Genomic DNA, 24,687 nt, shown 5'->3' with positions numbered 1-24,687 from the left:
TGGTTAATGGAATCAACGGCGGATTTTTTCCGGAAACCTGCCGGGTGTGCTATATTTTACCATACCCGGCAGGTTTCTTTAGATTGTATTTCAAAACATCTGCTGTTTTTTTTTAGTCGTTAACACTTTTTCGGTGATTTTGAGCGTTCAGAGCGAGATACAAGCGAAGTTGGCTTTAAATATGACAAGAGGCACTAAGTTGCATTTAGTTTTCTATCAACTGCATTGTGTGCTGCAGTTGCTGGGAATACCTAAATTCAATATGGAATGGGTTGACAGGTTTGAGCCGAAAATTTAGCAATTACTCGTTTTCCCTATTTTTGAATTCTTCACTCAATGTCTTAAATTGGTCAAATTTCATGGAGTTCGTTGGCAAGCTTTAAATTAGATGTTTTTATGTTTATTTATTTGTAATGCTAACTTTAACAGAATAAATTGTAGTTAATTTTGCTATTTTTTCTTGGTTTTTAAAATTTATCGACTTTTAGCTGCAAATGAAACTGTTAGAATTTTTATGCATAGGACGACAGGTAGATTTGAAATTCAAGAGAAAAAATCTATTTTGACAACAGAGAATTGATTTTAAAGACATGAGTATCCAGAAGTTGGACAAATCTGCAATGATTTTCGTTTTTCTTTTCGGGTTCTTGGATTTTTTTTTCATTTTTTTGCCCTAACGAATCTGCGCTTTTTGGCTGTTTTCTGGTATATTGAAAGTATCTAATACATTGTAAATTGAAAATATGTTTAATTGCTCTCAAACGAAATTTGTAGCAATTCTATTAGTCCTGTCGCTCTTTTTTATGCGATTTTTCGCTTGGCCGATTTTTCGTCTAAAGCTTTTGACTTTTCGTCCTCAAAAACGGGATAAACAGGTAGCGCCCAGTGGTTATTAAGTGCTCTTAGAGCCGTTCAGCTCTGTTTTTGCTCAAACTGTTTTGGAGACCTATACTTATGGTGTGAAGGGCGGTTCTTAGAGGTTGAAAGACCCCTCCACTGTTAACCCCCCCCCCCCCCCCCACCAATATTGCTCCACTCACTCCCCGCGCGCTGTTCCCTGGACACCCCACTTTTGCCCCCCCACTCACCCATCAGTCATCGGTGCACCCACCGTTTCTAGCTACTGACGAACAACCGCTGGCTAAAAACACGGCAAATTTATATTTTGCACAATTGTTTTCAAGCTTTTTGAAAATTTTTGACCTTAAGATTTTTTAACCCTAGGTGTAAAGAAACCTCCTCTAGGTTTTAACAATAGGTTGCTGCATAGTTTCTAGTGGTAATGGAATGGTTTCAACATTTTAACGTCACGAGTTCTGGCATTTTTTTGACAAAACGTGCAATTTCAAATTTTGACATCTATTTTTCCTTATTCATGTCTTTCCAGACCCAGGGGCCAAAAAACCTCCTAAGAAGTTTGATAATAAGCTTCTGCGGTTTTTCTAGGCTCTAATAACTGAAGCCGCACCTGCTTTTTTAAGAGACTTGCTAGTCTTTAAGTAAGCGATCCGCCCGAGAAGACTTAAATGCATACCTTGAAGGTATCTAGACCTCATCCACCACTTCGTACACCAGCATCCCTCTCCCCTCTCCGATATGCTCTGCCCTCACCGCTTGAGACTCTCGCCCTCGTTTTACGGACCCAGCAAATATGTAAGCAACACATTGAAGCTTGGAAATACAATTCAACAGAGCAAATTGATGTAAGATTGATTTTTATGTTTCTGATCATCAAAGTTACCATCGCAACATATCTTGGCGTGCGTCGATAAATGCATGTTTGAGTATTGTTAGAATATCTGTTGAGCAGTTTCATCTTAACGCTTGGCTGTTGATTTCACTTTTGCCTGGTTGTGGCGTTTTTTTTTGCAATCCTAATTGCTCTCCTTCAGAATTTTAAACTCTAATTCAAAATCTCAGCTGGCGAAATTTTTCTAACCTGAAAAGCTGCAAATTGGTTTCTTTTGTTTCCATTTAATTCAGTTTGTTGGTCTATAATGAATTCTTAAGTCTGAACCCTCATCTGGTGAATATATAGCCCCTGAGCTGAAGCAGGCTACAATAATTTCTGCCCCGGACAAATATTTTGATAGCAATTTGTCCGGCCTCCCTCAGATATGTTTTGTGACTGAGTGGCTTCAGTTTTTGACTTTCGGAAAGTTTTTGAATTTCGGCTTCAGTTTTTGCAAAAGCATTCTTATTTTGCCTAAAAAACTTAATTTCTAAATATTGAAGACATTTTTGTTCTAGTGGATTATGGCTCACCTGACCATGGACGAAGCAATAGTGGAGTTATAGACCATTCATCTGGTGTCATCAGCCACGAGGGAGGAAACAGCAGTGGAGACGAAGTCGATCACACTTCGCATTCCTCCTCACGCAACGGATCCCAGCACCAGAGACAACAATCGGGTTCCTCTTCAGCCAATGAGAGGAGGACTGAGAAGAGGCATGGGTCAGCAGAGAACAGCAATAGTGGCAGTGTCAGTAGGAGTATAGAAGATGACGGGAGTGTGGTGGGTGGGGGAGAGGGGGAGGAGGAGGAGGATAGTAGATTGAAGAACCTCAGGAGGAAACTAGAGATTGAGTTGGATGTCAAAAGAGGTAAATTGCAGTTTTTAAGTTTAGGAACTGTTTTCTTTCCTTTATCAACGGTATGTTACGGCCCTTTATAATGTTTAAGGATCAACATCTTTACATGGCAAATGACTGTTTTTAGCGATTATATATATATATATATATATATATATATATATATATATATTCATGTTGTGTTTAATGTCTCATTATTGGGCATTCTTGTAAGGGGTACATCATCTAAAAATCTCTGGTTATCTGTAAATTGTGAAAATATGTGTTGTTTTAGGTACTGACAACCTGATAGAGCAATTCAAGAAGTTCAATAAGAAACAGGAGCTGTTTGAGGCAGAAGAGATGTTGAAAGAGAGCAAGACCAAGATCGAGCTTATCAAAATGAGCATAGCACGAGTCAGAAACGAAAATGCCAAAGCAGGCAGAGGTAAATAACAGTCATTTTTGTTCGTGACTGACCTTTTAGTTGCTCTCAAACGAAGTTTGACTCAGTAATATTAGTCCTGTTTGTTGATCTTTTTCATACGATTTTTCCTACTGCCGACTTTTCGTCTGATAATTTTGAGTTTTCATCCTCAGAAACGGTATAAACGGCTAAAGTCCGGAGGGCATGAAGTCGCGGAGCAGTTTTCATACAGCTTCACTAATTTCTTAGTACAAATCACTGAAGGTGTTGGGAAGACATAAAATCATGGTGTGTTTTTTTGAGGTTTAGACCCCCCTATATCATTCCACCAGACGCTTGTGTTAGCCTCGTTAAAACTGCCTCGGTATTTGTTTTTGCTCCTCTTGTAAAATAGCATATATAAAGACATTGTCTTCTTAAGGTGAAGAAATTGGATCCCAGACCCTCAAAGAACGCATCGAAGACATCAAACATAGAATTTGTGTTGAGTGGAGGATAGCCGAGGGAGCGCGCAACATGCTGAAGCTTCCAAATGCCGACAAGAAGGCTATCAACGAAACGAAAGATCGCGTAGCCGAATGTGAGCGAAAATTAGCCATTCTAAAATACAGCTTAGAAAAACGGGAGTTTGAAATGCACATGAGTGAATACGGTAACACATCTTCAGTGCCATCCGTTAATATCGCCCAGATTGCCGCCCAAGGTGCAACACTACCACCAGACTCAAATTTGTACCGCAAAGCGGATCCGCTGACCGGGGTTTTAAAGATACAGCTTCTGGGATGTCAGGAAATGCTACTGGGTCTGCCACAGTTGACGTCTAGGGTTTCATTGGACTCTGGCATGGACTCTGCAGCGTCTTCAGTGTCGGGGAAATCAGGTCGTATTCTCAAGGGTGGAAATTCGAAAAAGGATAGAAAGAGCAGCGAAGCAAAAGAGTTCGAAAAATCGTCTGGTAAGTGGAGACAGTTAAGTCACGTTGCATTTTGAATTAGAGATAGTAAAATTTTGAGAGAGAGAGAAAGCAACCAATAATTTTATAGATTCAATTTCTATTAAAATTTTTGATGTTTCTCAATTTATGAAAAGGTTGATATTGCTCAATTTCTATGAAAAGTTTCATATTGGTCAATTTCTATGAAAAGGAAGTTGAGTGCATCATAATGTTGACAAAGAGGTTATAAAAAATAGCTAGTTTCTAATGGCGCTTATAGTGTACGAGTGATGGGCGATTTTAAAACCAGACTGTTGTTTCAGACCAGCTGTTTGTCAAGATTAAGATAGATAACACGTCAGTAGCACAGTCTTCGTCTAAGCCAATGGGCAACCAGGCCTGGATCGAAGACGAGGAAATCTCTATCAACTTAGAAAAGGTACTCTCATTATCTCATCGATTGTGAGCAATTTCTTGTCAAGGCTTTGGCTGTGGTTAGCTATGACTTTTAGTAGATATACAGTTCCTGAAAACTAAAAGCAAAATTTTTGAAGAGGCTTGGAAACTAGAGGGGTGAACTAACTTGAGGGATAACTAAGTGGTTTCAATGAAACAGTTAATTCGGATTAAATCATGAACAAGCATGCAATGTAAATTACTTGATCATTCTTGTTTTCAATTACAAATCAACCTTTGCATTTATTTCCAAATGATTTGTTTCTCCATTCTGGTGACTGATTGAGAACAGTGAAGGAAAATCGAAGGAATCAAATCTTGAAGTACTAAAAAAAGTAAATTGTTTTGATAATATTTAGTGTTTTAAATTTGTAATGTGCGGATACGTAAACAATTTATTATTATTATTAAAAAATGAAACGTGGCAACCATATGAAAGTGAAGAATTTCGAGCCGTAAAGTTTTTTTGAAGGTTGTTTTTCGTTCTTTATAAATAATCGTTGTCGCAAATGGCTCCAAGAGTTTGTTGAAATGATTTCGAATCAATTCTTTTGTGGGTTATTCATTGACTGTGTTGGGCCGCTGACTATGTAAAGAGTAACGTTTCATCATAGGCGCGTGAGATCTGCATTGAAATTCATTGGAAAGACATTAGGCAGATCTGTGCTCTGAAGTATCTTCGTCTCGTTGACTTTTTGGACAACAAGCCTCATGGATTGTGTTTGCACATGGAACCACAGGGAAACCTATTTGCCAAAATACAATTCACCAGTCCAGGTTAGGATCTCCTGGTTTTTAATGACACAATTGAAAAAATTGAACAGCGAACAAAGAAAATGAAAAAAAAATAGCATTGGTAAATTTCATTGTCTAGTTATAAGTATTTTTAATTGCTCTCGAACTAAGTTTGAAGCAATTATTGTAAAAGTGTCGGTCTTTTTACGACTCGAAGAGGATATATTGGTTTTCGTGATGTTTTTTTGCCGAAGTGCATTTCGACACCCGACGGCGTTTTGACCTAAAAGCGGCAGTGAGTAAAATTTGTGTGAGCTAATATTTTCTGAGCGAGAGAAATTTTTTTGAGCATGCGCTGAGTTCAGGGCATGACTTTTCGTCTTTGAATAGTACTATTGAGCGAGTGGTGCACATACGTAGCCGTTTTTAGCCCCATTTTCACACAATTGGCCTTTTTGTAATAATTTGGTTTTTGTGGGAATAGTTTTTTTCGATGGTATACTTATATGTAATCCTCTGAAATTGATGCCAGAATGTTTTCGAGAGCCTAATAATGCGTTTAAAACTCGGAGTGGAAACATATTTTGATATTTTTAATAGCCGCGTCCTCAATTCCAGGCGGCTATTATAGCGCTCCTAAATTTTACTTCGTCTAACAGATTTTTGTTCTTGGAATTGACTTCAATGACTTACCTCACTCAAAAAATGATTTCTGAACTCACTTATGGAACTTTAAATTTTATGAACATTTACTTGTTAAAGGTCAATAGTGTGCATCTAAGTAGTGCCGAACATATATACCCTAATTCTTGATTATTAGAGTCCTGAGTTTTTGATTTCAAATATTAATTTTGGGATCTTCTCCGTTTGTGCCCCCAGTACGTTATTCGCCCCCTCCGCTTACAGAGTACGTGCCATTACATAGTAAGTCATTATGTAAAAAATTTTGCACGTGCATCAGAGGTGTGCAAATAATATGCGCCCCTTGAGCTGAGGGGGAACAAACGGAAACGATGTTAATTTTGAAAAGCCCTATTAGGGCTTTCTCCTTGTAGAGGTTATGTGTCTCATAAAAATGACAGTCCAAAGCTAACCCAAAAAGTCTAGTGGTCTATTAAAGGACTGGTGGTCGATCTGTCTATCTAATCTCTTTATTTGTTTCAATTCATGAAAGGCCCCAAGCGTCTATCGCGGCTATTTTCCGGCAATCTGCCGGCTATGTTTAGTTATTTTTTTTCGTTTTTTCTTTCATTTTAATAGCTGTCAGCTGAGCGGAGCTATATTGCGGTTCTCTTGTTTTCTACAATTCAAAGAATTTGAATTTTATTGGGGCGCTGTCTTTTTGAGATCTCTTCACACATTTTCATGATTTTTGAAGTCAAATTGGAGTAGTGATTTTGGTCACGCCGAAACAGGAAGTGGAGCGAAAAAGCAAGTGGTTTTGCGGGGTGATTTTTTATCGCTCCAATTTTAAAGCAGAGTGAAAAAACGGTGCATGAACAAAAATTCGCTTTCTCGCTAATGGTTTTTTGTTCATATGCGGCAATTTGTCTTTAATTTTTGCTGTTTTTTCGTTTATTTTTGGATTGGATTTTTTCTAAATGTTTTTGCTAATCCATTCATAGTTCATTCTAAGCCTATTTTTTTTGTTCGAATCAAATTGCTTTTTCTAGCTAGTGGTTCTTTTGTTCAAATGAGGAATTTTGCTATTTTCTGTTTTTAATTGTTTTTTTAGAAATGGTTTTGCCCAATTCACTCTTATTCCGTTCTAGGTCTAGTTTTTGGCTTAGTCAATGAAAGTTCTTTGAATTGTTTGTTAGGACTTGTCCTGCTATGTTTTTTGTTTGGTCGTCTGATGCTCTTTTTTGTTTTACATTTGTTCACACAGCCAAGCTGAAAATTCAGGTTTTCTTAATGGCTTTCTTCTAACTGTATTTACGCGCGTGACGTCATTTCTCACTCTCTTCAGCCAAAGTTATTAGGTCGTTTGCGTGATTTTAATCATACGTGACATGCCTCAATCTATAAATTGACTTTTGCACTTTAAAACTTAAGTTTAAGGAGTTAATTTCAGGTGAAAAGAATTCATATGTGTAATTTAGGTCACAAAAACTGCGGATTGAATTTTAACAAGCTTTATTACCTTATGGTTGAATATTTTTTAAATAGCTTTTTGAGGGGCGTCGATGACTTTTTAAACTTATATCTGTCTCTGCTTCTATCTATATTATACGGAACGCAAGTCGATTTGGCAGCTGTTCTAGCAATCTACCGACTTTGTTTACCTTGTTTTTGGGCTTCAATTACTAGAAAGTTGTTTTGTGCACCGCCAGCGACTTCAATTTTTTTTAACGCGCTTGACTTTTTTTGCGTGTCTCATTCACTAATGTCAGCAGCTGAACTCAAGTGGGGGCAGTTAACTGCTGAAATTCAAATGAGAAATATGCCGAAGTGTAAAGTATTTCACTCAAATTTTTATAAGTGGTTATTGTGGTGTATAGTAGCCCCTAATGACGTCCTTTGAAGCCATCTTAGTCAAATTAGTTGCTACCTATCACCCTCCCATCGGACTGACGCAGTCTGCAATAGATTCGAGCTCACACTAGACGTTTGAGAGCAATATATCCGACTGTAGTCGATTATGTTCACTTGATGTGTCTAATAGGACCTCATCTACTCTAAGAATTTGATTTAATTGTTACGGGAGTAACAACCCAACTTGGTATTAGCTCCATATACTGCTAAAGAATTAGGCACTTGAGGACTTGAACCTACTATCTCCCCAACCGCGGCCAGGCATGCTTCCGTTGCACCAAAGCTCTGCTGAACTACCAACTTTGTTAGCTTGATATACCACAAGCTGGTTTATTACACTACTCCCTTCTCAAAGCAGTTGGTTCCACACAGCTCAAACCCCAACTCAACTAAGGGTACACTCAACAAAGATTCAGAGCCACTTATCTAAGCTCTTCCTATTGGAACAACCCAAATTTCCAGAACCGCGGCCAGGCATGCTACCGTTGCACCAAAGCTCTGCTGATGTAGCAAGCTAGATTATTACACTGGGAACTCCTTTCTTGACTGATTTTTTGTTAATTGCTCTCAATTGAAGATTGTAGCATTATATTAGTCCTGTTTGTCTTTTTTGGGCGAATTTTCGCTTGACAGATTTTTCGTCTGACCAATGACTTTTCGTCCTTTAAAATGGGATAAACATGTAGCGCCCAGCGGTTATTAAGTTTCATTAGAGGTCCTTAGCCTCGTTTAGTAGTCCTTCAAGTGATGAGTGTGGTGAAGCTACTGGAAGGCCATAGTTAGTTTTGAAAGTTAATTGAAAATTTTTATATTTTGTGTTTTCCAGCCCTAAATGTCAAGGAACCTCCTCTATTGTAAGATAAATGGTTACTGCATAGTTTCTAGTGGTAAAAGTATGCTTTCTTTCAAAATTTTAAGATCACGAATATTAGCATTTTTTTTTCAATTTTTTTTACATTTATTCTCATTATTCAAATTTTTTCAGCCCCAGGGTATAGAAAACCTCCTTTCGGGTATAATAATATGTTACAGAAAAATTTTTATTGGCCATGGAATAGTTTTCAACTTTTTAGTATCAAAGTTTTTAGCATTTTTTTTTAAATAAAACTTCAAATTTGACGTTTTTTTAAAATTTTTTGTCATGTTTTAGGTTTCTCAGCCTCAAGCCACGGAAACTCCGCTAGGACTTCATAATGGGTTACCTCATTGGTTCTAGATGCAGTGGAATAATATTCAAGATCTTAATATCACGAATTTAAGCAATTTTTTGAAAAGAAATGTTTGCAATTTTTTTTTTTGATTTTCGGAACCAGAAGCCCAACGACCTCATCCAAGGTTTCATAATAAGCTGCTTCATAGTTTATAAAGTTAATGGATTGGTTATCAATATTGTTCTGACTCGATAAAATTTAAATTTCTTTAAAGTTTTTGGAAAATTATGTTCCAAGTTTATGGATCTTTATGAGCCAGTGAAACTAATTAAGGCTTGTAAAAGGGATACTCGATAGTCCCTTGAGACAATGAAATCTTTTTTTGAAGATATTATTATCACTAATTCTAGCATGCTTTTAAAATTTGCAAATGTTAACGATCACTACTGGCCAACAAAAACTTTTTATGTCTGGTAGAAGGGCTACATGACAGAACTCGAAAGACAAAAAATGTCTCTGAACATTTTTTCCCTGCGATATATGGAAATTTCTCTTAAATTTAGCACTTTTCAGTTTTTTTTAATTACTAACAGTGATAGAAAACTAGAGGTTGCAGAGTCGAATCTTATCACGGAAAATATTCCTAGCTCTCTCTCTCTCTCTGTGGGTTTGAATTTCTTCCTCGTTCACGTTTTCTCTCTCCACGCTCGATCTCTCTCTTACCTTAACTCCTTCATTGATGCCGCACTTCAGCTGCTGTTATGTGGCGTGATGTCTTCTTCTATTACCCTCATTAACGCTGATTTGTAGTAGAAATGTATGAACATGATTTTAAATCATAAATAACTTAACTAGCACTTTATAGGAAATCATTGTTAGTTGCTCCAAACGAAATTTTTAGCAATTATATTAGTCCTGTTTTTGTTAATAGCCGCCCTCATCTTCTCAGCCGGCTATTTTAGCGCTCGTATTTTTTTTTACTTCGTCGAATAAAAAAATGTTTCGCTTTACCTCATTTTGCCGCCTTTTCAACATTTTGCGTGAAATCTTTTTGACTTCTCTAGGCTAGTTTCTCTCTTCTCTCATTCTGCTAAAAGTGAATTTGAACATCAGTTGCTCAGCAAAGCAATTCAAAATGAACAGAGTCAGTATAAAAAATTGAAGTCAGAAGTAGAAACGGGATAAACCCATAAAGCCCAATTTTAGATGCCCGCTATTTGAACATCGTTCCTATAGGTCTTAGTTACCATCTCTAATGCTTATTGGTATTGATAGTAGCCCCTGTAGCCTCTCTCTAAGAAACAGAAGTATGTTCAACTACGAAATGCCATCAAAATAAATCGGACTTAAAAAATGTTTTTGTACAAAAATGTTTTTTTTCAATATCTTCTATTCTTTCAATCCCAATCATGCTTATTGGAATCAACGGCGGCTATTTTCCGGCAATCTGCCGGGTATGTTTTTAATTTTTCACTTCACCGGTTTTTTGTCTGAACCATTTCACTTTCCCTCCTCAGAAACGGGATAAAGAGGTAGCGCCCAGTGGGCATTAAGTTCTATTGGAGACTTTCGGCCCACTGGTCTCCAAGTATGCGATTCAAAAACTGTTTTGGAGACTTATTGAAGTGTGATTTGAAGTAATGATTTTGGTCACGCCGAAACAGAAAGTGGAGAGAAAAAGCGAGTGTTTTTGCGGTGTCAAAATTTTTTTGCACTAAATTTAAAGTAGATTGAGAAAACGGTGTTTGAACAAAATTCGCTTTCTCGCTAGTGGTTTTTTGTTCACATGCGGCAATTTCACTTTAATTTTTACTGTTTTTTCGAATTTTGGATCGGATTTTTTAAGTGGTTTTCCCAATCCATTCATAGTCCGTTCTAGGTCTAGTTTTTTGTTTAGTCAATGAAAATTCTTTGAATTGTACGTCAGGACTTGTCCTGCTATGTTTTTTTTTACTTCGTCGAATGAAAATTTTTTGCTTTACCTTAGTTCACAGCTTGTTCACCACTTTGCGTGAAATCTTTTTGACTTCTCTAGGCTAGACAGCAGTTGCTCAGCAAAGCAATTCAAAATGAACAGAGTCAGTATAAAAAAATCAGAAATAGAAACGGGATCAACCTATAATGCCCAATTTTAGATGCCCGTTACTCTAACTTTCTTCTTAGTTACCATCTCTAATCCTTTTTGGTATTGATACTAGCCCCCTGTGTCGTTTCACTACGAAGAAGGAGTAGGTTCAGCTCCAAAATGACCGTCAAATTAGTTCGCACTTTGAAATTGTTTGTACAAAAATTTTTTTTTCACTAGTTTTTTCTCTTCTTTCAATCCCAATCTTGGTTATGGCAATTAATGGAGGCTATTTTTCGGCAATCTGCCGGGTATGTTTACAGTTATTGGAACAAAGTTATTGATCATTTATGCGCTGCCATTTTAAATTATCACAAACTTTTGATTCTTTTGAACTTTCAATTTGTCATAATTGCCCCCTTTTTTCAGCAGTTGCAGACTTGTTTCTGCAGACGGCGGTGTGAATTTATTGCAGTTAATTGGTTTCACTGGAAGATAGTGCGCAATCAGACTAGACTGTCAATTCTGTTTTTTCAGTTTTGTCTTATCAATTGTAAATGCTACGTCAGTGACTACTATTTACGCCTCCACCCTTTTAAATTTATTTGCCCTTCACTTTCAGCCTTCTTTTGTTTTTGCCTCTTTTTAATTTCTCTTGCTTCATGTATGACGTACCTCAGTCAATGTTTGAAGTGAATGGAATTTCAAATCTCTGCATTCAATAAAGCAATTTGTAAAGCTGGTCAAGGTGACGAGTGCAACGTAAAAAAGGGGCTTTTCAGAATTGGCCTTGTTATTATCCCATTGCTTATCACATTTTATCACTGCCCTTTGTTACGAATGCTAATTAGTATTGAGAGGCTTATAATTCTTCGATGCCGTTTGGCATGCTCACCAGTTTAAACATGAAGAACGCATCTCGTTAAAGTTCAACCTTTTCTGCAAGCCTGATTTCATAAGGCAGCCAAATGTTGTTGGGTGCCCAAAAATTTAGAGAAAATTGTTTTCTTAGTAGCTATAATTTATCACGGGTAAGAATATGACACGAAATAAAGTCATTCTATGAATGCGCAAATAAGCATTTTCTCATTTAGGTAGTGTGACTATTGATTCCAGGATTTTGTATGTCTTGATCGTTTGTTTTTGCAGCGTTGAAAAGTAGAAATGTGCAACGTTTGGAAAGAATTTTCTATTCGAAAAATTTTTAAACATGCAGTCTCTTTTATTTTTAATAAATTTTCACAGTGTACCCTTAAATAGACGCCCTCATCTTGTTTTTATTTCGCTAGACATGTTTGTTTCGCTTGACCTTAGTTCTCAGCTTGTTATACATTTTGTATGAAATGTGTTTGACTCCTCCAGGCTAGTTCTTCGATCAGTCTGCTCAAGTGCTCGATTTTATGCAGCAGTTGCTCAGCAAAGCAATCTAAATTGAGATAAGTCAAGAAACTGAATGAAGAGTTGTAACGCAATAAACGCATAACGCGTAGTTTTAGAAGCCGGTTGTTTGAGTTATGTTCTAATTAGTCTTAGTTGCCAGATCTACGGTTTTTATGGTAATCATATTGATCGTTATATCATCTCATTAGGAAATAGGAGCATGTGTAACTACGAAGCCCAAATAAAGTTGTTAATAGTTTGAAAATTATGGCCACTATCGCTCGCCGGTCGTTTGAGAGCTATTCGCCGGACGTTAGTTGGTTATGTTAGTTTTTTAATAGCCGCCGTCAGCCTCTCAACGGCTATTATTTAGGCGCTTTTTCTTTTTTACAATTCAAAGAATTTGAGTTCTATTGGGGGCTGTCTTTTTTTAAGATCTGCTCACACATTTTCATGATTTTTGAAGTCAAATTGGAGTAGTGATTTTGGTCACGCCGGAACAGGAAGTGGAGCGAAAAAACGAATGGTTTTGCGGCGTCAATATTTTTGCTCTAATTTTAAAAATTTGCTTTCTTGATAGTGGTTTTTTGTTCACATGCGGCAATTTAACTCTGATTTTTACTGTTTTTTCGATTGTTTGTATCGGATTTTTTCTAAATGGTTTTCACAATGCTTTCATAGTTCGTTCTAAGCCTAGTTTTTTTGTTTGAACCAAATTTTCATTTCTCGCTAGTGTTTTTTTCACATGCGGCATTTTGACATTGATTTTGTTTTTTTTTAAATTTTTTCGATCTGATTTTTAAAAAAAATGGTTTTCCCAATTAAAAATTTGCTTTCTTGATAGTGGTTTTTTGTTCACATGCGGCAATTTAACTCTGATTTTCACTGTTTTTTCGATTGTTTGTATCGGTTTTTTTCTAAATGGTTTTCACAATGCTTTCATAGTTCGTTCTAAGCCTAGTTTTTTTTGTTTGAACCAAATTTTCATTTCTCGCTAGTGTTTTTTTCACATGCGGCATTTTGACATTGATTTTGTTTTTTTTTTAAAATTTTTTCGATCTGATTTTAAAAAAAAATGGTTTTCCCAATTCACGCATATCGTTCTAGGTCTGGTTTTATATTTAGTCAATGAATACTCTTTGCATTGTACAATAATTCGCTTTACCTTTTGATCACGTTTTTCGTTTTACATAAGGCACGATTTTCACGTTTGACTTCAGACTTACATCACTCACTGTTTCAATTAGATTAATTTTAAATTCTTTCACGCATTCAATTACGCAATGTGGTGAATACTATCAAAGTCAAAAGATCAAAATCAAAAGAGACGGGATAAGCCGATAAAGCCCGGTCATAAAGTCTTTGAGGTTATCAAAGTTCATTAGAGTGTTTGCTAGCTGACATTGGTATTAAGCTTGTTAGCTTACAGTTTAGGAAGTGACGAGTTAAGTATAGTTTTAGAATCCAACTGGAACTGCACGCGAAATTAGAACGCTTTTTGACACTGAATAAAAACAGAAAAAGATTCTGTCAATTTATCTTTTCTTTTTCTGTTTCAATCCCGATGTGCATCAAGCGCATCAACGGTTGCTATTTTCCGGCAATCTGCCGCTATGTTTTGAACTGGAGCATCGCAGTGATTTTTTCATGTTTGTTTGTTGATGACATGCTTTTTGTTATGTTCACCAGTTCAAACATGGGGGCTGCATTGCATCACTTTCAACTTGAACCTTTTCTGAAAGCCCGATTTCATAAAGCAGCCAAATGTTATTGGATGCCCAAATATTTTAGAGTTTTCATGTTTTGTGTTTTAGGACTGAAGAAGTCGGCTGCGAGGTTACAGAGGCAAAAGAGATTGGCGAAGAGGAAGAACTTCATGCGACAGCCGGAGCTAAACAGGTGGATGTTGTTGTGGACTGGTGCCACAGCTAGAAAGAACTCCCAGGCACATGAAAAGGGAGGCATCTCCTCCGGCAGTTCAGCTGGAACTGGCTACAACACTACCAGAGTCAGGTCAGTTATTTGGGAATTCGGGAAAGGAATTGAGAGTTCTAGCCTCGGAACTTTTCATCTCATATTACGAAATCTGTTATATAAATGAAATCTTGCGAATTAAAAAAAATCTTTTTTGCGTGATTAAATCCCGAGGGACTTATAATTTTGATACATTAGATAGCAGTTGATTTTTTTCATCAAAAGTAAATTTTTAATTTCTATTTTAATATGTTAAAATTGCAAAATTTTCAAAATTGACAAAATCTGAGCTTAAGCGCTGGTAAATTGATGCAATTAAATAAATTGTTGCGATTAAATAGATCGATGCAATTTAACTTCTCAACTAGAAATTTTTTCTTTACGTCTTCAGATCCGGAGATGCCCATTCAGCATCCACTTATCATGCACAGTACGCTACAGTCACTGGTCGGGTGTCAGCACCGGGAGGGGGTGCAATTGTTGGGGGAGGGGATTCTGAAAGTCCTCCGGTGGCTCCCCCCAGACGATCTGCTGACCCACACTTTGCCGCAGCATCTGCCTCTGCACAGTCCGCGAATGCCAACAACTCGGCATCCAAACCTCCTGTTTATGCACCTGGTAGGCTGTTCGGAACCAGTTCGTTCCTCTTAGAGAATAAAACGGTCTACTAATGATATTTTAACCTCATTTGTAATGTCAGAGATCTTCAGAAATTTCAGCGCAGTTCAGCTTATAGAAATTATTATTATAGCTGCGAAGCTGTAAGCTGAGCGGAGCTATTTTGTGGTGCTCTTGGTTTTTGTTACAATTCAAAGAATTTGAATTGTATTGGGACGCTGTCTTTTTTACGACTCGAAGAGGAGTATTGGAGAAGTCCTTTTTTTATAGCCGCACAGCGATAGCTGGGGCTATTATTGGCCTTCTCTTGGATTTTAAAAGCCGCACTGCGATAGCTGGGGCTATTATTGGCCTTCTCTTGGGTTTTTTTTATTTCGTCGTCACGATTTTTGTTACGACGATATAACGTCACAACCAGTTCAAATCTGCTTTTTGTTCATTAGTTCATGCAATTTCAACTGAAGTGCGTGTGTGACGTCATTTTTCGCTCTTAATGGAGCGAGTTTTTTGTTCATTCGCGTGATTAAATTTTCGGTCACACTTGACTTACCTCACTCTCAAAAATGACTTCCTCACTTTGAAATTGACTTTTATATACTTTAATTCAAAGAGATAAGGTCAGATGGGTGTGTGTCACTCTAAATGAAGGTTATTTAAGAGCAGCTAATAGAGGCAGCAAAAAATATAACATATCAGCCTTCAATGAAAAGACGATTTTTTTGGTCTGTCTTTTTTACTGTTTTTTTGGGACTGCAGATCTACGAAGCAATTGCGGCTATGTTCTGGCAATCTGCCAGCTATGTTAATCAATTTTATTGGAGTGAATTTTGGAGCCGGAAATGAAACGGGTGAAAAAATTTGGAGTGATTTTGGTTGACCCCAGCCACCCCGCCCCCTCCCCCTACGACACCCCCTCACATCAGCGCCCCTCTCACTTCGAACCACCCCCCTCCCCCAATCCCCACCCTGGACAACGTTCAGGCTGTAAGAGCTCCATGCAGCCAAAAACCGCCCTCCCACCGTTGCTCACCGCTGCCCCCCCCCCCCCCCCGCACCGCTGTTGCACCCCATCAGCCCCCGGTGCACCACCCCCGCTGTGCTCACCTCACGCCTCTTGAATTAAGCTAAAGCTAGCCTCACTAAACCTTGGGTAGCTACTGAAGAAGCCAGCCGCTCGCCGGTCGTTTGAGAGCAATTCGATCGACGTTAGTCGGTTATGTTTACGGCTTTGAGCAGTATTATAATATTGTAATATTTTTATATGGTATGAAAATATTTTAGTGTAAGTATTTTACAATTACAAATTACACTTTTTGAAAGAACATGCTGGCGAATTGTCCTACGAGTGAACTCTCTTGAGCAATTTGCAGATGTTATTTTAAGCATGGCAGAAATTACTGCAGATATAAATCAGAACCCAAAGGAAAATAAAATGATAGTTTTTAATAGCCGCCTCAGCTTTTCAGCCGGCTGTTATAGCGCTCCTGTTTTTTACAATTCAAAGAATTTCAATTGTATTGGGGCGCTGCCTTTTTTTGAGATCTGTTCACACATTTTCATGATTTTTGAAGTCAAATAGGAGTAGTGATTTTGTTCACGCAAAAACATGAAATGGAGCGAAAAAGCGAGTGGTTTTGCGGCGTGAATTTTTTTCGCTCTAATTTTAAAGTAGAGTGAGAAAACGGTGTTTGAACAAAAATTCTCGTTCTCGCTAGTGTTTTTTTTGTTCACATGCGGCATTTTGACATTGATTTTTTGTTTTTTTTTCTTTTTTGATCTGATTTTTTTAGAAATGGTTTTTCCAATTCACTCATAGTCCGTTCTAGGTTTAGTTGTTTTAGTCAATTAAAATTCTTTGAATTGTACGTCAAAGCTGAAAAGTCAAATTTTCTGAATGACTTCTTCCTCTCACTGACTGCTTTTGCGCGCGTGACGTCATTTCTCACTCTTTCTTATATTTCGATAACTTATTCAACTTAGATCTGTATCTGTTTCTATCTCTATCATACGGCACGCCAGTTTGTTCTTTCGCAGCTATTCCGGCAATCTGCCGGCTATGTTTAATAAAAAACCCGCTTTAATCTAATGACAAATTTTGTTCACGCGGAAATGGAGACAGGTCAGTTGTTCTAGGTCGTTTCAGATTTGCAAATATAATTGTAATAATTTTAATGTGACGAAAATCTTGACCAAAGAGAACGCTTGACAAAATCTAAATTTTAAACTAAATCTGCTAAGGAAAAAATGGGTATATTTTTAGTGATAATAGTTTGTACATTCTGATGAAAGGTGGCCCCAAAATTTGAATAACTACTCATATAATTTTTTCCAGGACCCGCTTCTAACCAGATGTCCACTTTCTCAGCGTGTCTGACGGAACTCAAATCAAACATTTCATCCACCCCTCAACCAGCTGAGAGATCCACCACAACCTCCGTGCCCTTAGACCCTGCAACCAAGAAGTATGTCGAGAGTAATTTCAGTCTGGGAGGAGCCAAACAACAAGTTGACGAGTTCCAGCTTCCAGAGGTTGCAGGTGGATTCTCGGCAATGCAGATCAACAATAGCTCTAGGTTTGTATCTTCCAGAGCTCTGGTCATCTTGCTAGTCTTTTTGCAAATGTTGTTCAGAGCTGACAATTGGTTGAATTCGTTTTTTAATAGCCGCACAGCGATAGCTGGGGCTATTATTGGCCTTCTCTTTGTTTTTTACAATTCAAAGAATTTGAATTGTATTGGGGCGCTGTCTTTTTTTTACGACTCGAAGAGGAGTATTGGTTTTCTCTCGGTTTTTTTTTACAGGAAGTAGATTTGTTCACGCGGCATTTTGACCTAAAAGCGAAAGTGAGAAAAGCTGTCTTGGTGAACAGATTATCGCTAAGCGAGAGAAGTTTTTTGATCATGCGCTGCGTTTAGTGAATGACTTTTTGACTTTGAAAAGTAGTTTTTGACTGAATTGTACATATAGATGACCGTTTTTAGCCGTTTTTTCGTCTAAGTTGCCCAATTTTTTTGCTTTTAATTTGGTTTCTTGCAGAAATAAATTTTATTCGATACTATATTGAAATGTCAACCTCGGAAATTTTTACCACAGTGTTTTGCAGAGCCTGAAAATGCGTTTCAAGTTGAAAATTGGCACATAATTTTTAATTTTTTAGTTAACTTTTGTCTTTTTTAATATTAATTTCTTCATTTTTGGATCTTTTGACCGTCTTTTTGTTAAAAATTAGTTATCATGGCAACTTCTCTTTGCAACTTCCTATACTCAACGCCTCTTTCTACCTCGATGAAATTTTGTTTCATAAAATTGTACATATGCTAATCCGATTTTGGTAGTTTTTTTTCCGATTTTCGTCAGTTTTTCGTTTGTATTTTGGTTGTAATTGCTAGAAATAGTTTTTTCTGCAACAAGAGGGACTTTAATTTCGTTTCAATAAAAATTCAATCATTTTTTGGCGTTAAGCTGTGAAAAAACAGTTAAAACTTTTTCATAAATGTAGTCTTAACTTAAAATTTCTTTGACCATTTTTTTTGCAAAATGTTTCAATGTTTCGTATTTATGAATTCTGCTTTTTCCTATTTTTTGTCCTCTTCAGGAGGATAGAGCTTTGTATTGGATGACTAGTTATCTTTTCTATGTTTTGAATGCTGAACAATAAAATGTATTCGTTTTTCTTGAATTTTTGAAATTGATTTTCAACTTTCAAATATCAAGAATGTCTTTTTGTTACGGTGTTCCTGACATTGTGCCCATATTTACATTCTAGTTATTATCATTCTAGCTTTGTCCTGGCACCTACATTTTTTTCGGTATATTGATTTTTTCAGTTTTAAAAAATGAATGATTTCAGCTTTTTCTTAGATTTTCGACATTTCTTTGGTTTGCAATTGATTTCATTCAACATAAGGCAGTACTGAGAGTTTGATAGCAAGTTTTTTCCAAAATTTCCACTTATGACTAATTACTACAGCTGTCTTCCGGCCTTGGTTTTAATTAAAACGATTTTTGTCTTTGAATATTCTGCTGCTTATGTCTTTTCTATGATCAATTTTATTTTTGATTTAGTATGAAATCATGTTGTCTAGCTTATGTACAAGAAGGAAACGTGTGTGTTGTTTTTTGTCTTAATCGCAGTGATTAGAGGTGTAATTGTAGGTGTTTTCTGATTCTTAAATTTGAGCTTTCTTTTTTGAAAAGATTTAACTTAGTTTCTAAGATTTTTATCTGCCGTTTGCTTTCGCGATCTTTTTCAGATTAGAATCATGAATTTTTTTAGGGCTATTGATGACCTTGTCAGCTTTTTCAGGCTTTTTGATCAACTTAATCATTTTGGAGTTTTTAACGTTACCAAACGTTTTCAGTAATATAAAATTTTGCTGCATTTTGTTTCTCTTGTTGACAGTGGTTTAAGTTTCACCAATTTTTAGAGCAGACCTGGGGAGGTAGTGAGTTAATGGTTTAATACAAAAGGTAAGGGCTTCCGTTGCAATTACGGTTTTGTTATTGAATTTCTGACGCTTTGAGTCGCTTCCGGAATTCTTCCGGCTATGTTTTTTTTAAGATCTGTTCACACATTTTCATGATTTTTGAAGTCAAATTGGAGTAGTGATTTTGGTCACGCCGAAACAGGAAGTGGAGCGAAAAAGCGAATGGTTTTGCGGCGTCAATATTTTTGCTCTAATTTTAAAAATTTGCTTTCTTGATAGTGGTTTTTTGTTCACATGCGGCAATTTAACTCTGATTTTTACTGTTTTTTCGATTGTTTGTATCGGATTTTTTCTAAATGGTTTTCACAATGCTTTCATAGTTCGTTCTAAGCCTAGTTTTTTTGTTTGAACCAAATTTTCATTTCTCGCTAGTGTTTTTTTCACATGCGGCATTTTGACATTGATTTTGTTTTTTTTTAAATTTTTTCGATCTGATTTTTAAAAAAAATGGTTTTCCCAATTAAAAATTTGCTTTCTTGATAGTGGTTTTTTGTTCACATGCGGCAATTTCGCTTTGATTTTTTCTGTTTTTTCGATTTTTTGGATCGGATTTTTTTCTAAATGGTTTTCCCAATCCATCCATAGTCCTTTCTAGGTCTAGTTTTTTGTTTAGTCAATGAAACTTCTTTGAATTGTACGGCAGGACTTGTCCTGCTATGTTTTTTTATTTCGTCGTCATGAATTTTGTTACGACCATATGACGTCACAGCCACTTTTTCATTCGTTCATGCAATTTCAACTGAATTGCATGCGTGACGTCATTTTTTGCCCTTAGTGGAGCGAGTTTTTTGTTCATGTGCGTGATTAATCTTTTGGTCACACTTGACTTACCTCACTCTCAAAAATGACTTCCTCACTTTGAATTTGACTTTTATTTACTTTAATTCAAAGAGATAAGGTCAAATGAGTGTGTGTCACTCTAAATGGAGGTTATTTGAGATCAGCTAATAGAGGCAGCAATAGCTTATACAGATTTTTAATCAAAATATAACAGATCAGCCTTCAATGAAAAGACGAATTTTTTTGGTCTGTCTTTTTTGCTGTTTTTTTTAGACTGCTGATCTACGAATCTATTGCGGCTATTTTCTGGCAATCTGCCAGCTATGTTAATCACTTGCGAGTTACTCGCCAACCTTTTAGGTAGAAACGTAAAAAGATCCAAAATTTTTCTGCGTGACGCCATTTTTCTGCTTTTAGGTCAATTGCGTGACTTACCTCACTCAAAAAAAGATGACTTCTGAACTCACTGAATGAACTTAAATTTTGTAAACATTTACTAGTTAAAGATCAACAAAAACACCTAATTTTATACTAATTTTCACAATTATTAAGTTTTTCAGCCCTAGGTGTCAAGGAACTTCGCTGGGGTTCGGTAATAGGTAACTACATAGTTTCTATTGGTAACGGAAGGGTTTTCAATATTTTAACATCAAGAATTTAAGCAGTTTTTTGACAAAACGTGGATTTTTTTTTCATTTTTTGACATTTATTTTTCATTATTCACGTCTTTCTAGACGCACGGGCCAGAAGGGTTATGTAATAGGTTACTGAAAAAAATTATTTGCCAAGGAATTGCTTTCAATTTTTAATATGACGAATTTTAGCATTTTTTTTTATAAAACTTGCATTTTCAAGTTTTTGAAAATGTTTTTTCATTTTTTAGCTTTCTCCAGCCTCAAGAGCCAAGGAACTTCCTCTAGGTGTTAGTAATAGGTTAATGCATAGTTTTTTGATGTAGTGGAATGTTTTTCAAGAATTTAATATCACGAATTCAAGCATTTTTTAAAATTTCTTTTGCAATTTTCAAGTTTTTAATGTTATAGATTTTTCCGGAACTAGGGGCCTAGAGACCTGCTCCATGCTTTCATAATAAGTTGCTGCTTAGTTTATGAGTTAATGGATTCGTTATTAATGTTTTTATTACTTAGTTTTTTTACTGAGTTTTAGCAGCAATTTTTTGATAAATTTTCTTTTTCTTTCAAATTTTAGGGAAATTATTGTTCCAAGTTTAAGGATCTTTATAGGCCAGTGAAACCAGTTAAGGCTTGAGAAAGAGATACTCGTTAGTCTTTTGTGACAATGTAATGGTTATGAAGATATTAATATCACGAATTCTTGCAAAATTTTGTGTAAAATTTAATTGTTTTTAAATTTTTTTTTGTACTTTTCAGATTTTGCCCTTTTTTGAGTTTAACCATCAGTACTGGCCAACAAAACTCTTAATTTCTTGCAGATGGGTGATATGAAAGAACTCCAGAGACCAAAATTGTTTTCAGCTTTTTCACTGAAAATCAGGAAACTTTTCTTTAATTTTGCACTTTCAGTTTTTCTATTTGATTAATAGCCGCCCTCATCTTCTCAGCCGGCTATTTTTTCGCTCCTGTTTTTTTTCTTCGTCGAACAAAGAAAATGTTTCGCTCTACCTCTTTTTGCTGCTTTTTCGACAGTTTGCGTGAAATCTTTTTGACTTCTCTAGGCTAGTTTCTCTTCTCTCATTCTGTTAAAAATGATTTTGAACATCAGTTGCTCAGCAATACAATTCAAAATGAACAGAGTCAGTATAAAAAATTGAAGGCAGAAATAGAGACGGGATAAATCCATAAAGCCCAATTTTAGATGCCCGCTATTTGAACGTCGATCCTATAAGTCTTAGTTACCATCTCTAATGCTTATTGGTATTGATAGTAGACCCTGTAGCGTCTCTCTACGAAACAGAATTATGTTCAACTAAGAAATGCCATCAAAATAAATCGGACTTAAAAATTTTTTTCGTACAAAAAGCTTTTTTTAATATCTATTCTTTCAGTCCCAATCATGCTTATTGGAATCAACGGCGGCTATTTTCCGGCAATCTGCCGGGTATGTTTTAATTAGTTACAAGGCTAGAACACTAGAAGTTGAAGAGTCGAATCGCGTCATGGAAAATTTTCTCTCTCGCTTTCTGTGTCGGTTGACGTTCTTATCCTCGCTTTCTTGTTCACGTTTTCTCTCACACTCTCTTTTCCTTAACTCTCTCTCTCTCTCTCTCTCTCTCTCTCTCTCTCTCTCTCTGTCTCTCTTTCCATAACTCTTTTGTTGATGCCGCACATCCGCTACTATTATGTGGCGTGTTATCATCTATTACCCTCATTAACGTTGTATCATATTAAGAATTTCCTATCATAAATGACTGAATTAGCACGTTTTAGGAAATCATTATTAATAGCTCTCAAATGAAATTTGTAGCAATTGTCCTGTTGGTTTTTGTTAATTCGATTTCTGGATTGACTGATTTTTCGTCTGACCCATTTGCCTTTTCGTCCTCTGAAATGGGATAAAGAGGCAGCGTCCAGTGGGCATTAAGTTTTTGTAGAGCCTTTCGGCTCACTAGTCTCCAAGTATGCGATTCACGGAAACTGTTTTGGAGACTTATTCTTATGGTGTGAAGGGCGGTTCTTAAAAATTGACCACCCCACCCCACCCCGACTCCCGCCCCTAAATCAGCCCCCAACCTGCATATCGTTCAGGTTGTAAGGGTCCCTTGCAGTCGATGTTTAGAAGCTGAATAATCAATAGCCGCACTCATCTTTTCCCAGTGCTCCCAGTGAAGTGCGTGCTTTTTGAACAGATTTCGAGAGCGAATTTTTCTTCACGTGCGGCAATTTGACTTCCCTGTTCTCTCGTTTTGGTTTCATTTTCTTGGCGAATGCTTTTAACAGGCAATACCCATGTTCTAATAATGCATAGTTGCACTTGTGTAAAGCCCTCAAAATGCAACTATTGTATTTTGAAAACTTTGACGCTATTTGAGAAACGTTTTTTTTTCTGTTTTGCCTGTTTTTGTCGTTTGTTTTTTTTTAATGGGCCAATGAATGATAGATTTCAATAGCTCCATTAAAACATGAATAATTTAATCTACTTATTTGAGTCGAATTAATAATTTTAACGACAGTGACGCTAACTGTGACGCTTCGGATAAATATAAGCATTTTTTTGGATTTTCCCATCTTTTGTAATTCTTTACTTTTTGTTCTGTCACCAAGTATCATTATGGGCATCTCTAATTAGCTCTCTTATGAGTCTCATTTTGATAAATTTGAAGATTTTTTTTCCCAAACAGTTTGCACTGTTTTGAAACCACTTACTTTAAGAAGGTTTTTTTTTGAAAATTACCACTTAACATAAAGCTACTTGTTTTGAAAACGTTGAAGAATTTGTTATCAAATTTTTTTCTGGGTTTATACTTGGGTGGACAGTTTTTGTAATTTTTTTGTTTTCTGATGGGTTAGTCTCATTAATGATAGGTCTCATTTGCTCTCCAATTAGATATATTTGGTTTTAATTCTTGGTTGCATTCATTGCTATTAATTGGCTCCGACACCGTTTTTTTTTAATTTTTGAACTTTTGATTGTTACCCCCAATTGTTGCTACATCTTCTGAGTGCCGCCCATTGTTTTCCTTGGAGTTGATATATCTTTTCAATTGACAAATAGTGTAATTGATGTGGAACAAATCATTTTTAGTTGCTTGTTTCATTGACTTTGATGCCCTTTATTTTCAATAACATAGTAAAAATAGTTTTTTCGCGAAATATCAATTGTACTTTTACTTTGTCTGCAGTGGTTTTCAACGAAATGGGACTTTCGTGGACGTCTTGGTGTTTGATTTCAGGATGAATTCGAAAGCTATTGGTTTCAGGAGGTTCATAATGTTATCCTCAGTTGCTTCAATTCCTTGAATTTTAATTCGGGACTTTTCCTGCTATGTTTTTTTTTTCGTAAGATAAACTTGTAGGGGCCAGTGGGCATTAAGTTTCATAAGAGACCTAAACCTGGCTTTGGTAGTCCCAGTGGCTTAGAGTGGTGCAGCTGCTGGAAAGGCCTCACTTCAAGGCTATGATGTCTATTTTAGGAGTTTTTGAGCCCAAAATGTTGCAATTTTTCACGTTTTTTGGATTAGTCTTGTTGATTGTCAGAGTTGATCAAAAGTTGATACTGCGAACATGAGCAATAAAAATTATACTGATTTTTGCAGTTGTCAGTCAAGTTTTTGCTGCCTCAAGGACCAAAAGGGTCTGATAATAAGTTTCTGCATTGTTTTTGGTGGCATTGAAATTATTTTCAACATAATTAGTACCGCGAATTTTTGCATTTTTTCGATAAAATTTGCATTTTTTTTCTTAAAATTGTCTTGGTCTTAGATTATCGATCTTTGCGCCAAGTTACCTTTTTATGGGTCTTAATTGGTTTTCTGGATAGCTTTTGGAATCAAAGAATTGATTCTGAAAAATTTAATATCGCGATTTTATGCAATATTTCATTAAAATTTGAAATTGTTTTCATAGTTTTTTGTTTTTTTTTGTCATTTTCTAAGT

General features: G+C 36.3%; 1 protein-coding gene across 1 annotated transcript in view; it reads left to right on the top strand.

The window, feature by feature from the left end:
* Positions 1 to 24,687, top strand: part of LOC142344414 (serine/threonine-protein kinase N2-like) — a 71,668-nt gene that overhangs the window by 18,811 nt on the left and 28,170 nt on the right. The window contains exons 4-11 of the mRNA XM_075396033.1: positions 2,251 to 2,604; positions 2,867 to 3,019; positions 3,420 to 3,953; positions 4,256 to 4,371; positions 5,003 to 5,165; positions 14,069 to 14,267; positions 14,620 to 14,846; positions 17,179 to 17,419. Of these exons, the coding sequence (XP_075252148.1) occupies positions 2,251 to 2,604; positions 2,867 to 3,019; positions 3,420 to 3,953; positions 4,256 to 4,371; positions 5,003 to 5,165; positions 14,069 to 14,267; positions 14,620 to 14,846; positions 17,179 to 17,419 (1,987 nt within the window). The remainder of the gene's footprint in view (positions 1 to 2,250; positions 2,605 to 2,866; positions 3,020 to 3,419; positions 3,954 to 4,255; positions 4,372 to 5,002; positions 5,166 to 14,068; positions 14,268 to 14,619; positions 14,847 to 17,178; positions 17,420 to 24,687) is intronic.

The sequence above is a fragment of the Convolutriloba macropyga genome, chromosome 8, assembly GCF_964194025.1.
Source record: "Convolutriloba macropyga chromosome 8, txConMacr16.3, whole genome shotgun sequence".
Classification (NCBI taxonomy): Eukaryota; Metazoa; Xenacoelomorpha; order Acoela; family Convolutidae; genus Convolutriloba; species Convolutriloba macropyga.
This window is presented reverse-complemented; position numbering and strand designations above follow the sequence as displayed.